Source organism: Pristis pectinata, chromosome 20 (genome assembly GCF_009764475.1).
Source record: "Pristis pectinata isolate sPriPec2 chromosome 20, sPriPec2.1.pri, whole genome shotgun sequence".
In the NCBI taxonomy this organism is placed as follows: domain Eukaryota; kingdom Metazoa; phylum Chordata; class Chondrichthyes; order Rhinopristiformes; family Pristidae; genus Pristis; species Pristis pectinata.
Genome location: NC_067424.1, coordinates 28,569,437 through 28,584,703, shown reverse-complemented (window position 1 = coordinate 28,584,703; position 15,267 = coordinate 28,569,437). Strand labels below are relative to the sequence as shown.

The 15,267-nt window shown below is 41.8% G+C and overlaps 1 protein-coding gene across 2 annotated transcripts in view; it reads left to right on the top strand.

Moving 5' to 3' along the window:
- The window catches only part of LOC127580969 (differentially expressed in FDCP 6 homolog), a 115,515-nt gene that overhangs the window by 30,860 nt on the left and 69,388 nt on the right, over nucleotides 1–15,267 (top strand). For both annotated transcript variants that reach the window (XM_052034977.1, XM_052034976.1), the window contains exon 2: nucleotides 6,335–6,475. In XM_052034977.1, the coding sequence (XP_051890937.1) occupies nucleotides 6,335–6,475 (141 nt within the window). The remainder of the gene's footprint in view (nucleotides 1–6,334; nucleotides 6,476–15,267) is intronic.

Genomic DNA, 15,267 nt, shown 5'->3' with positions numbered 1-15,267 from the left:
CTGTTTGGAATTTTTTTTAATACACGGTGAATATTACTGCTCGTGCTGGAACAAACCAGACTGACATTCCTAAGATTGCAGAATCAAAAATAAGTTTGATGATTCAGTCTTAAAAGCTTGCTCATATTTTACTTGAGCTAATTGCATTTTTAGTGTCTTTAAAAACATGAACATATTAAACTCATGAAATCTCTTGACAATCTTTGAAGAAAAATGTTTAAATCAGAGTTCTGTTCTATTAGAACTGTGGCACAAGTTGGCTTTTGTTCGGCCAATAGGGTATGTATATGTTGCAAAAAGTCAAAAATCTGCAGGTGCAGGAAAAAAACTCAGAAGGTTAGGCAGTGTCTGTGGAAGGAGAAACAGTCACTGCTTTGGGCTTGTGATCCTTTGTCAGAACTGGGAAAGAGAGAGATGCTCCCGGTGCGGCCTCCTCTACATTGGTGAGACCCAACACAGACTGGGGGATCGCTTCGTTGAGTACCTTGGCTCCGTCCGCAGTAACAGCCAGGATCTCCCAGTGGCCAGCCATTTTAATTTCACTTCCCATTCCCACACTGACATGTCTGTCCACAGCCTCCTCTACTGCCAAGTTGACGCTAGACACCTCATATTCCACCTTGGTAGTCTCCAACCTGACAGCATCAACACTGATTTCTCTAACTTCCCGTAACCATTGTCCCCCTCTCTTCCCCCCCCCCCCCCCGCCTTTGTTTTCCCTTATCCCTCTGGCCCCTCTACCCCTTCCCTGTCCTCATGACCTGCCCATCACCCACACCTTCCTCCCTCTAGTTCCCCACTTCCTTCCCTTTATTCCATGGTCTACTGTCCTCTCGCATCAGATTCCATCAGCGCTTTGCCTCTTCCATCTATCACCTCCCAGCTTCTCACATTATTCCCGCTTTCCTCCCCTACCCCCCCTCACCTGGATTCACCTATCATCTGCCAGCTTGTGCTCCGTGCTCCTCCCTCTCCCCCCATCCTTTTATTCTAGCTTCTGCCCTCTTTCTTTCCGGTTCTGATGAAGGGACTTGGCCCGAAACGTTGACTGTTCAGTTCCCTCCATAGGTGCTACCTGACCTGCTGAGTTCCTCCAGCATTTAGTGTGTGTTGCTGAAGAGAGAGATGCAGAACAGGAAGGAAGGTGGGGGAGGGATGTGTAGAGCAAAGTGAGTGCCTGCCTTAAGGTGAGTTGAAATGGCTCAATGGGGACAGTTATCAGCATATTAACCTACTGGGCCTATGAATGAGTTGTTAATGGTCTGGTGGTGGGACTTGTCCAGTAGGTTAGACTTAACGTGTAAGATAAGAAAAATAAGCAAGAGTGGAAAATGCTAGAAAAACGAAGGTCATGTGGCATATGTTGGAAGATAAATAGTTGATGTTTCAGATGTGCAACTTTCAGCATTGCAATTTGCTAGCTTTCCCCTTGACCTTTGTCATATTACTAGCAGAGGGATGGATGAGTGCAATATGTGAACTAGTATACTCTTTAAATCCTGGAGCACATCAAAATAATCGAATTCCCTTTGTGCATTAATATTACATTCTTCTGTGTTTCTTTATTTCTTTAGTATGCTTTCTGTCTTTAAAAGTGGAATTAATCCTCTATTCTCCCATTTTCTGCTTGTAAGATGAAACAAATCCTGGAATGTGATGTGACAACTGAATATGTATGATTGGTCCATATTTCCTTACAATAACACAGGGAGAAGGCCTTTTTAGCCCATCAAGTCTATCCTATTCCCTTGGCAATTTTCCCTGTAAGTTATTTTCTTCATATTTAGTCCATCAGCAACTGAATCAGAAATTAAAACTGAAATTACAATTAACATTTAGGTTGTTGACCCTTCATTAAAACTTCATTGATTGAAGGCTTTTCTTGAAATATAGGCACAAGAGTTGAAGTTGGCACCAGAGCAACTGCACTTGCTCTGACTACAAAGATCAGAGATTCCTGTGTTAATAATTCCTCTTTTCAGACACCTGATGCTTTCAGATTCAAAGGAATCACCTAGTACTGAGTAGTCACAATGTCATCTAGCTGGCTGAATAGACAGTAAATCAGTAATTTTGATTAACTATCTAATCATACAGTTTGCTAAGTAAATATCGGTACATATGTAAGGTTAAGATAAAAAGATAAGATAAATATCATGAACTTATTTAATTGTTTAAATTGAAATGTTCATGAAAACCTTTCTATAACCATTCTGTTTTCTTATAAAATGGTCTTCAACATAAATCTTGTAGGTGGCTTTGGTAAGTTTCATTTATCGTTGTTTTGTTTTCCTATAATATTCACCATGAATTTAGCCGTTGTTATCAGGAAATCTCCTTGGCTTTGGTTGCGTAGCAGAACTAGGTAAAAATATTAATCTTGAATGTTCAGCGGCAATAAAGGTTATCTTCTCGTACATATTGACTTGGCTTTCAAAGTGACGTCAGCCAGTTGCTTCAACTCTCCAATCCACTTTAATGGTACACTTTTTTATTTGTAATTATTGTTGATCAAAGCAGAGAGAAAACCCTCAAATATTTCCTTTTACCAGTAAAGCAGTATTATTGTCAGTGTCACAAGTTAATGCATCTAAATCATTCCGATTTCTTCTGTATCCTCTTCTCTGCAAAGTTCTTTCGTCAATACGTTTCCTGAGAAATTTCTGCGGATCGAGGCAGCAGCTGTATATCATTGTAGATGTGGACACAGTCTTTGCATTACTTCCACTGTGGGCAGGCACAGCGCCAGCGACCCAGGTTCAATTCCAGCCGCTGTCTGTAAGGAGTTTGTACGTTCTCCCCATGTCTGTGTGGGTTTCCTCCGGGTGCTCCGGTTTCCTCCCACATTCCAAAAGACATATGAGTTAGGAAGTTGTGGGCATGCTATGCTGATACCGGAAGCGTGGCGACATTTGCGAGCTGCCCCCAGAACACTCCACGCTAAAAGATGCATTTTGTTGTGTGTTTCGATGTACATGTGACTGATAAACTTATCTTATAAATGGAAAAGAAGATGGAAATGGTATAAAGGGGTGATTCACCTCTACCACCAAATTCTAATTTCACCCACTTAGTTTCTGATTAAGACATTGTTGTTGCTGCTCTCTGAAGGAGATGAGATCTGAGCATCTATGAGTGTCATTTGTAACTGATGACATTTTGGTATATTTTTTGTTGTTTCACTATTGGAGTCATCAAAAACTTCTCACTGACTAAAGCATCCTGGATGCACCTTGTCTATTAAAGATGGAATAGTTAATACATTATATTTACTATGAGAAAGACATTGAAGAAAGGTGAACTGCTGTCCATGTGGTTTTCATTTTAAGTAGAGTGTTGTGTAAATCCTGAGTCATTCTTTATGCAAACTGCAGTTGTTAAACCACATGATCCTTTTTTTTCCACAAAAAGGCTCAATAGTTTTAGAAATAATGGATTGATATCTTCCTTGTAAACTTATGGCTTTTTCATTGCCTTATCTCTTGGGGTTGAGGATGACTTGCTCCTGCTCCATTTCTGTAGGGGCACAGATGGTTGAAGATTCCTATGCAGGATGTGTGAATATGCAGACTCCACCACAGGTGTGACAGGTAGAGCTTGAGTGAATGGAGCTTGAGGATGTTGCATGCTTCTCATGCTGTTTACACATGACTTCCATGTGTTTTTATTGTAGTGACTCGGACTTCAGTGCCTTTCATGATGCTTCTGCTTCATTTTACAAACCTGGGATCTAATGAGTCCGTGAGGATGTTACAGTTTTTAAGGAGACTTCGAGAATATCATTGAAGTGATTTCGTTACAGAACTTGTTTCAGGAATCTGGTGATAAGTCTTCATCCCCAATGGAGCTGGTTGAACATAACCAGAGCCTTGTTGCTATGAATGTTGGCCTAGAAGAGGATGCTGACATTAGTTTGTCTATTCTGCCAATGAAGATTTTGCACCTCTTCAGTGCTTTGAGGTGTAGGTTGTACCTGACTTCAAAGTGTATCGGATGGAAGAGATTACTTTTCCTCACTAGGCCATGAACTTGTTGCTGGGTTTGACGCCTTAACCCCCAGATACCCTTTTCCTCAGTCAGCCAAAGGTTAGACTGGTGCTTGGGAGGCCTTGATGGATTTTGTCTTTGTCGAGAGGTGATTCCTGAGATGGGGAAAATGATGTACATTTTCCACGCTCTCAACATGGATTTTGATTATTGGGTGGGGGCGAGGTTGTGTGACGAAAGTATATTGATAGAGGATCATTCATCTTTGGGTACATAATTTGAGGCCCACTTTTTCATTTGTTTCAGAGAAGTCAGCTTTGACTTAGAGTTCAGTATCGAGTGCACACATTTGAAAACACTGTATGCATACTATGAACCAATGACTGAAACTGTGGTGAGCTTGGTTCTGGAATGGAAATCACAGAAGTTGAACTGTTTCATGTTCATCTTGTAGACTATCTCCATTCTAGCTGGAAGCTTGTTGGAGGTGGGGTGCAGTATTGCAGGAAAAAAGATTGAGAAGAGGATTAGAGCAATGACCTGACCTCGCTTGAACCTATTCTGCACTAGGACCAGTTCTATGGCTAATCTGTCGGTTATGATCACAGCCAGCATGTTAAACTCTCATATCACTGTGAAAATTGGGCACAAATGGTGGTGAATTTCTGAGAATAACCAAGCTTGAGAAGGATTCTATACACTCTTGTTAATGTGCATTCATTGCCTGGAAGCTTTGCATAATATGCGGAGGGACAGTTTGTTAATCTCTATCTTGCTTCCTTGCTTACAGAAAGTGTATAATGGTATAACATACTTAATTTCCAGTTTTACACAGTGATAGAAAAGTTTAACGGTTATTATTTTCAGGAAAGACAAAACATGTTTGAGATTCCATTTCCTAGAAAAAAAAACATGGGAGCTCACATGAAATAAATCTTTAGTCAAAATTTTAAACAGTATTAATAGGGTAGACACATAGAAGATATTTACACCTGTAGGAAAGTGTTGGACACTAAAACTTAAAATTCATATAAAGTAAAATGAAACTCAACAGCATTGTATTTGCACTCCTGTTGGACAATTTTATTTGCCTTCGAACTGTATGATTCAGTTGCAGAATTTGCACAGTGTTTGTCACAGCATCAAATTCTTGTAAAACAAAAATACCTGTCTAGGTTCACAACATTGGATGAGATCTGTGAAGCCAAATCTCTTCTGCTGTGATGCATTAAAGCTGGGTACCTTGTATGAGTTAATTGATCTTGAGCCAAGTCATGATAAGCCTCACAGCCTCGTGACTTGGGAAGTGAGAGCTATTTGTCACCTCTCTGGCTCCTCATCTTTATTAGTGACATCTGCTGAAAGCAGTTGAAACTGTGCACAAATTACATACCTGCCTGATTACTAAAGTGGGTTAGATTTTTAACTTGTCTCTCTGTTGTAGAATCGGCTTTGCACGTTATTGAAATGAGCCCACTTTGCTTCCACTGAATTCAGCAGGCAGTCAATCCAAAATACCCACTTACTACTTTCTATGATGCCCAGCTTCTGTGTTGCTCGAGTTCCCGATGACTCCTTGACCTTCTGTTGGTCTCCACTGTGGTGCATTCTGAGCAGGAAACGAAGTTCAGTGTAAGTGGTGTGAATGCACCACCTACCACTGAACTTCTCTTGCTGCACATAATCGTCCTGTCTCAAATTTGCTTCCTGTCATCTTTCATTCAATTTGGCTTCTCCTGCTGTGGATTCAAAGAATGAACAAACTTCCCTTTATAAAGGGCCTGTCACAACCTCAGGACTTCGCAGAGTACCTTACTGCTGATGAAGTACACTTCATGTTTCACTCTAGTGGTGTTGAGGAATGTAGCAGTTCATTTATACATAAATGGCAAAGAGCAAAACTGATCAGAAAAACTACTTCAGTAATGTTGGTACTAGAAGAAATAATGTTCAGGGCTAAGGGATTTTTCACATCTATCTGACAGGATGGATGGGTCCTCTGTTTAACCTCTAACTGAAGGCAGTTCCATGTTCAGCCTGGATATTGTACTGAGAGCTTGCCTTGAATCCATGATTGCCTAAACCTGATGTGCAATGTTATCACTCGGTGAAGTGACCCCATGTGACAGTGTGAATCACAGAGCAGTACATCGATACTGACTTCTACCTGAGAAAACTTGCATATTTGTAGTAATTGAAGCAGAGCTAATACCATTTTAAAGACCCTATTCTGTCCATTGCACATGTATTAAGGATTGTTTGCAGTGATAGGGCCTGGTTGAGCATAGTGGCAGTTATTTGAAATTCTGGAAGGAAAGAAGTAACTTTGTTTATTACTGTCTTCCAGGTCTTGTCTCATAATCTATGTACAGTGCTGCATATTCCACATGACCCAGTGGCACTTGAAGAGCATTTCAGAGATGACGATGATGGACCAGTCTCCAGCCAGGGCTATATGCCATATCTCAATAAATACATCCTTGATAAGGTAAGCTTTACTTCAAATGTTGTACACGTGCTTCTTTATCTTTGTTTAGCCCTTAATATTTAGGATTCTTTTAATACCTTCAATCCGGGCAATGAGAAGTCAAGTTATTGTACTGCTGTGCTTGGATATTTGATTGGGCAGTGCAGGAGGGGACCTTCCTGGCTTAATTTTGGTCATGTTGTCCAAGGTTTTCTGCATGATGTGGTGATGAACAGCACTCTCCCTGCTGAGGGTCCAGATATTAATGGTGATCCCTGGACTCTCAATAAATATCCTCTGCTCTATTAAGGCAATGTAATCTTTCTATATTATCTGCAAAAATCTTTGGGGTTATGTGTAACTCAAAATTGTACTGCAATAGAAAAGGACTTCTTTATGAGATTAGCTTTAGGCTGAGTTTTAGCTCATAGGCTCAGAGAAATTGAGATGTGGAGAAACTGTGCTGTCATTTGTTTATGGTTTGCCTCTACTGTATTCTCAAAATACTTGGCCATCATTTGACATGACAGTGACTTTTCAATAGCTCATCTTAAATAATTTATCAGCTGTCATTGTTTGATTGGTGCATTCATCTGGTGACTGGAACTGGAGACTTTATATTGCAGAACATCCAAAGGATGATGGGGCTCGCTAAAAGGTCTTTGCGCAACATGCCAACAATCGTTTTGAATGTGGGTTTGCTGCTGCAGAATTAAGTAACTTGGACGTGAGTGGGGAGAGACTAAAGGTGTTTGGGGAAGTGGGTAATTAATGTGGCAGTAGTTGGGTGGGAGTGATCTAGGTCTTGGGGGATGTTTGCTTGGAGATCAACACTGAGGTGTAAGGTGGCTAGAGATTGAAACCTTGGAGGAGGTGTGGGGGAGGGTGCCTGGAAATCGGGGCCTTGTGGGTTTTACAGGTCTGGGTCCTGATTCCCACTGCTGAGCTGGGGCTGTTATAGGAGGTCCCTTCAGACAGCACTGCTACAGAGGAGTGTTGCATGGGGGAAAGCCGTCATCCCATTTGTGACTGATGTGAAAGTCAGGGCAAGACCGAATCATGACCACAGATCCCAAGAGTTGGAAGATGCTCGCTTTGATTTGGCGAAATCATCAAAGTCATGTCTAGAGGTCTTTGGACGCAGGTTGGAGCAGCTGGTAAGGTTGATGGAGTTCAGTTCAGAAGGATAGACATTTGGACAGGTGTCAGAGATGTTGGATTATAGCATAAACTTTCAAGTCCATCTTAGCTCATGGTAAATAAATGGATTAAAAAGTGACCAACATTTCTACTCCAGCTTGTTATGAGAAGTAATGGGCTCTGTGATGAACTTTTCAGACAGTCTGTGAGCTGAGAGAAAATGTTGAAACAGGCTTCCCTAAACCCCTGCAGTGTGGCCATCAACAAAGATGTACAAGTTTACACATTAGGCTCATACCCCTGTACTCCATTCCTGTCCAAGTACCTGTTCAAATGCCTTTTAAACATTGGAACTGTATCTGCCTCTGCCATTTCTGGCAGTTTATTCCATATAACCACTTGGCTCTATGTGGAAAAACTTGCCCCTCCAGATTTCTTTTAATTTCTTCACTTTTCACCTTAAACCTATGCCCTTTAGTTTTAAACTCCCCCACCCTAGGAAAAAGACTCTGGATATCTCCCCTATTTATGCCCCTCATAATTTTATAGACCTCTGTAGGATCACCCTTTAGTCTTCTACATTCCAGTGAGAATAATTCCAGCCTATCCAATCTCTCCTTATAACTACAGCCCTCCATTCCAGGCAACATCTTGGTGAGTCACTTCTGCAACCTTTCTAATGCTACCACATGTCCTGTACTGTAGCGACCAGAACTGTACACAGTGTTCCTGTGAGGCCTGACCAATGTTTTGTACAGCTGTTACATGACATCTCAACTCTTGTGCTCAATGCCTCGGCCTATGTAGACAAGTATGTGGAATGCCTTCTTCACTATTCACCTGTGTCGCCACTTTCAGGGAGCTATGAACTTGCACCACAGTCCCTCTATACATCAACTCCCGAGGTCCATATCACTTACTGTATATTTCCTGTTAGTATTTGACATCCAAAAATGCATTACCTCACCCTCTTCTGGATTAAGTTCCATCTGTCACTGCTGTACCCAACATTCCAACCAATCTGTGTCCCTCTGTATCCTTTTACAATCTCCTTTGCTATCTAGTACTCCACCAATGTTTGAGTCATCAGCAAACTTACTAATCAGCCCACCTACAGTCTCATCCAAGTCGTTTATATATATGATAAACAACAAATGTCCCAGCACTGATTCCTGTGGTACACCACCGCTTACAGACTTCCAGTCAGAAAAACAACCCTCCACCACTAACTCTATCATGCAGGCAAATTTTGGATCCATTTTGCCAACGCACCTTGGATTCAATGTGCCCTAACCTTCTGTATCACCCTGCCGTGTGGGGCTTTGTCAAAAGCCTTGCTAAAGTCCATGTAAATCAGGTCTGCTGCCCGGCCTTCATCACCAATTTTCTTAATTACCTAAAAAGTCAATCAGATTTGTGAGACAGGATTTCCCCTGCAGAAAACCTTGTGACTCGTCCTAATCAGTCCTTGCCTTTCTAAGTGAACATAAATCCTGACCCTTTGAATTTTTTCCAGTAATTTCCCTGTTATTGATGAAAGTCTCACTGGCCTATCCCTACTACCAGCTACCATTTTTGAATAAGGGAACAGCATTAGCTATCCTTCAGTCTTCTGGTATTCACCCATGGCTAAAGGTAATGCACAGATCTCTGTTAGAGCTCCAGCAATCTCCTCCCTTGCTTCCTACATCATCCTGGGATAGGTCCTTTCAGAAATTAACACTTCCTCCTTCTTGACACAGACATGTTCCAGAAGATCAGCAAACCCCCTCCCCTAATTCTCCATCCCCCACATCCTTCTCCTGGTGAATACTGATGAGAAGTATTCATCCCATGTATCCCCTAGCTCCATATGTAGATTTCCCTGCTGGTCCCTGAAGGGACCTACTCCTTCCCTAGCTAACCTTTTGCTTCAAGTATACCAATAAAAGGTTTTGAAGTTCTCCTTAATCCTGCTTGCCAAGTCTATTCCATGTCATTTTGTTTTTTGCCCACATAATTCCTTTAAATTCTCTCCTACATCCTCCCCAGACATCAGAGGACTGGCTTGATACCAAATACTTACACCTGACATATGCATCCTTCTTATTTTTGATCAAATCTTTAGTTTCCTTAGTTGGCCAAGGTTCCCTGATCTTAACACCTTTGCTCCCTACCTTTATAGGGCCATGCTGACTCTGAGCTCTTGCCATCTCACCTTTAAACGCCTTCCACTTATTGGATGTTGTTTTTCCTTCCAACGGCTGCTCCCAATCTATTTTCACCAGGTCCTGCCTTAGTGTTGAAATCAGCCTTCTCCCATTTTAAGTCCTTAACTCCAGGACCAACTTATCTTTTCCATGACTAGCTTGAAACTTGCTGATCTATGGTCGCTGTTCCAAAGGGTTTTGCCACAGACACTACCACCACTTGTCCATCCTCATTCCCTAAGATAAGGATGAGTAGAGCTCCTTCCCTGGTAGGACTCTCTACATACTACTTTAAAACCCCTTCTTGAACACATTTTACAAATTCCACACCATCTAAGCCCCTAAGACAATCACAGTCAATATTAGGAAAATTAAAATCCTGGGCAAATGGGATTAATCTAGATAGGCATTGCAGTCAGCATGAATGAGCTGGGTCAAAGGGTTTCTGTGCTGTGCAACTCTTTGACTCTATGGCTCTATCAGTAGCTAGTTCTGTCCTTTAGAAATGGTAAACATCAATATTGGAGTAAAACCCATTCAGCAACTTTTCAGAACGCTGATAAGCTCAGTTTTCTCCAGCAAAGCATTTTGTTGTAATTATGGTTGGACATCAGACGTTTCTTTATTGAAAGCTTCATAGACTAGCAACAGGCAAAGAGAATGTTTGTGCCATTTTCAAAGATGGGGCTGGGGTGGGTTTCTACCAGTCAGTTGTCACAGGCGATTTTTGTTTTGTATGACAAAATAAGGAGGGATCAGAACAAGCTTCAGCAATTTACACAGGGAAATGTGGAGAGTAGCAATTGCCAGTGGGGCTGAGCTCCTTTGATCACTGGGGTGTATAGTACAACAAAGCATTATACACTAATATGACATCGGTACCTCACACAGCTTTAACCCTTAACTGTAACAGGACTTCATTCAGAGTTAGGTGGAAAGAGATATGTCTGAATGGAAGTTTTGTTGCAGTTAAGGGTTAAAGCTGTGTAAGGTACCAATATCATATTAGTGTATAATGCTTCATTGTATTTTACATTATATAATCTTTGGTAGTTTCATATCATGTCCTGTGTAATATTATTTGTAGTGCGAGCATTTATATTATTTTACTTGTGACATTTGCTTGGCTTTAATAAATTAAGATTTCTGGGTTTGCTAGTCTATGAGCCGTGACCGGTTTTATCCCACCTGGACAAATTCAGGCCAACCCAGTGTGTGAGACCAATACCTATGGATTTTTTTTTTATTTTTGAGTCATCTGAATAAAGTCTTATCTGGGTCTTTTTTCTAAAGTATGCAGTTAGACAGGAATCTAATCCCATAAAATGGATAAACGGGCCAAAGGTTTTATTGTGACATGCCTATAAGCTACGTATTTTCCTTCATGAGCTCTGCAGTGCTATAGTATGTGAAGGAAAGGTTTTTAAGCTCATTAATTGTGTACAGCACATGAAGTGTTGAGTCCTGCATGCCACAGAATTTTGCAGCAAGGAGCTGCAAAAGTAGTTATTCTGCCATATGCTGTTGACTTAAAATGACATTCCATGTGTCAAAGAATTTTCTGTTCAATGTTTTAACCTGTTACAACATATCTTCCACTATGCACTTACTGAGATGTGCATTTGTAGAGAGTCTCAGTGCTGGAATCTCGGGACCGAAAATGTAGCCCTGAAATGAATGTCTACTTTAATGTATTCTATATCGATCTTAGCTCATTCAAGATTGGAACTTCCTTTTCACTCTTCAGACATGTAGGTTGTTACACAAAGTATTGAATGCCATGTTGATTTCTGACAGTGAAATTGTTGAAGCTTGATTTTTTTTTGTTTGAGTTCCTTAAGTTAATTGTGCAGGAATACTTGAATACATCCAGTTGAATCTCCTATAAGTGCATTCTTTGCTTCTATTTCTCCCTCGTGTTTAATTAGAGGTTGTTCGCATACATTACATATTTTCTCAAACTACTACTTGAACTAGTGAACCACATTCTGAACACTGAATGATCAAGTTTCTGCTGAATTCTGTACTAGATGCAGTAGTGATTAAATTTACGATTCCTAGTTTTGGACCCCTGCAAGTGGAAACATTTTTTCTACACCTACTCTATTGAACACCTTTATTACCATGAAGTTCACCCTTCAGCCTTCTCTGTTCCAGAGCCCCAGCCTTCTGTATCCTTAATGTGTCCTTATGTACTCCTTGAATGGAGTTAATTGTTTTGAATATTTGAACCTTGAGGCAATTAACTGAGGCAGACTTTGTATGAAGCAGTATTCGGTTAAAACACAGAACAAGAAGTGTTTCTTTAATATTTGCGTCTCCTCTTGTATTTTGGCACTGATGTATTTCACCACAGAATTAAAAAGACTTAGTTCTTGTCCACAATTCCCTTGCTCAACAAGTTGCTCTAGTGTTTGATGGTTGTATGTACAATGAAGCCAGAGTACTACTTCAAGGTATGTGAGATTAGTCAGAGCAGCAAATAAATTTAAATTACAAAATAGATTTTAAGTGGATATTATTTTTTTTACTGAAAAGATGATGCAAGTTTGAAATGATCTACCAGTTGAGATGATTGATATATAAGATAATTGAAATATTGTTGCATTTTATCCTGTATGTTTGAGTTTTGAGTTTCATTGAGCCAAGTGGCCTTTTACATACCTAATATGAATCTTTATATGCACAAAATGTCTTTTAGCATCTAATATGCATACGAATCCTGCTTTTCCCAAATCTGGAGAAGCAGAGTGTGGAAGATGGGCGAGTAGAAATTGATGTGTTTTATGCCATTTCGTTTTGTGTAAAAAGAAGGCAAAGCATACCAATTCGGCAGTAGGACAGTCTGCACCCAAGCTGCAAGGTGTCCTGCTACATTGTTAGTCTCATTTATTCTGTAAATAGCTATTGAGTCCCTGAATATGTTAATTGACACACTTCCAGGATTAAAGGCAAGATTTAAAACAATTTCTTAAGAAAACTTTCCTCTGAAGCAGGAGGAAGTAGAGTGCTCCTTTCACTCCACTAATATCACAATTGCCTGTAGGTAGGCTGTTTGAAATTTCTTTTTGGGGCCTGTCTGAAGGTTTGTTGTTGGTGAACAGGAGAGCCTGAAATTAGTTCTTCGTCAGGCCTGTAGGGTCAGATACCAGCTGGGTCATGACCAATAGCAGCAGTTTGCCCCAAACATGTAGAAATATGTTCAGTCATGAAGTGATCACACAAACCCGAGAGTAATAACAGATAAAGTCTGACGCGGTCCAGGATTGAGTGGCGATTTCCCAGGAATACTGCCACTGGAGACCAACACTTGAGCAAACATGATAGATCCATCCCTTCCCTACCCTTGTATTAAAATAGGCTTATTTTCTGTTTCCCAGTTTGTAGCCAAAACATTAACCGTGTCTCTTTCCGTAGATTCTGACTGACCCGTTGAGTGTTTCCAGCATTTTTTGGTTTTTCTGTCAGATTTCCAGCATCTGTGGTATTTTGATTTTCATGTACCTTGGAAATGAGGGTGGAGGAGGGGTTACTGGATTGGGGGCCTTGAGTAATTGCCAGGGCAGTGGGAGACCAGTGAGCAGTAGATGGCAGCTGTGGGTGGGTGAATTTGTGATTGGCAATCTGGGAGAGTCTGAGGAGTAAGGAGACAATTGGGATTTAGCATAGTAAAGTCTCAGTCCTGCAGTGTGCTGTGTAAATCTAATTGTGTCATAAGTGCCCAATATTGATTGTTTCTGGGAACACTTAGTCTATGGAGTCATAGAGAACAAGAACAGGCCCTTTGCCCCACTGCATCCGCACTGATGATCAAACATCCATTTATCCTACATTTAATCCTATACTAATCCCATTTTTTTTCCTTTTGCATCCCTTGATTCTCCTGTCATGAACCTATCCTCGGGCCAGTTGGCCTGCCAACCTACACATTTTTGTGAGGAAATCAGACCAACCTGGGGAAATCATGTGATCACAGGGAGAACATGCAAACTCCACACAGACAACACTCGATCAGAATCAAACCCAGGTCTCTGGAGTTGTGAGGCTACAGCACTACCTACTGTGCCGTCCAGCCAATTTCCATCGAGTGCTCTAGAAGGAATGATGTAATTTGCTGTCTGTCTAAAGTACAAATTGCTGCAGACTTGCAAGTGTGACTCAGCAGGAAGTGGAGACACAAGAGACTACAGATGCTCTAGTCTGGATGAAAAAAAAACTACTGGAGGTGAGGGGAGGAGTGTGGCAGGGACTGGTAGGTGAGGAAGGGGATGAGGGGCAGATGGAGCCAGTGGGGGAGAGGTGGAGTTGTGAGATAGCAGCTAGTGGGTGATATGTAGAGAGGAGGAAAGGGGGGGGCAGGTGCAGCCTGATCAAAAGAGGGAAGGGTGGAGGTGGAGACAGGAGGCTGCAGATGCTGGAATCTGATAAGTAAGGAAGGTGATGATTGGAACCAAGATAAGGGAGGGATGATAGATAGATGGAACCAACTGGGGAAAGGGATAGGAGACCCAGTATGTATAGTGTGTGGGTGATAGGGAGGTGGAACTGAGTGGGGGAAGGGAGAATCTGGGTGGATCAGGAGGAGAGAGAAAGGAGTGCAGGGGAGCGTAAGTTACCTTAAATTGGAAAATTCAATTGGGTTGTAGACTACCCAGGTGGAATATGAGGGGTTATTCTTCTAGTTTGTGTTTGGTCTCAACCTGGCAGTAAAGAAGGCAGAGGACAGACAGATTGGTGTGGAAAGGGAGGGGAAGTTGAAATGGCTTGTGACCGGGAGCTCAGGATGCTGATTGCGGACAGAGTGCAGATGTTTTGCAAAACAGTCACGTGGTCTGTGCTTGGTCTCACCGATGTAGAGGAGGCAACATCGAGGGCACCAAATGCAGTAGGCGAGGTTGGAAGAGATGTATGTGAATCTCTGCCTTACCTGAAAAGGGCTGTTTCAGTCCCGGGATGGTGGTGAGGAGGAGTTGAATGGACAAGTGTTGCACCTCAGTTGGTTGCAGGAGAAAGTGCTGGGCAACGGGGAGGGGTGGGGAGGCAGGGATGAGTGAACCAGGAAGTTACGGAGAGAATGGTCCTGGTGGAAAGCTGAAAGGGATGGGAAGAGGAGGATGTGACTAGTGGTGGGATCCCGTGGTAGCTGTTGGAAATTAGGGAGAATGATGTGCTAGATGTGAAGGTTGGTAGGGAGAAGGTAAGGACCAAGGGAACTCTATCTCTGTTCTGATGAAGGGAGGAGGATGAGTGCAGAAGTTCAGGAAATGGGGGAAATTCAAATGAGGGCTTCTCCTCTACAATGATTGATGGAATCATGTTTCCTGAAAAAGGAGGACATTTCAGATGTTCTAGAATGGAAAGCCTCATCTTGAGAACAGATGGAGTGGAGATGGAGAAACTGAGAGAGAGGGACGGTGTCATTATCTGTCTCTATCACCTACCAGCTGTTGTCTCTGAACTCCACCCCTCTCCCTCCTGGCTCCA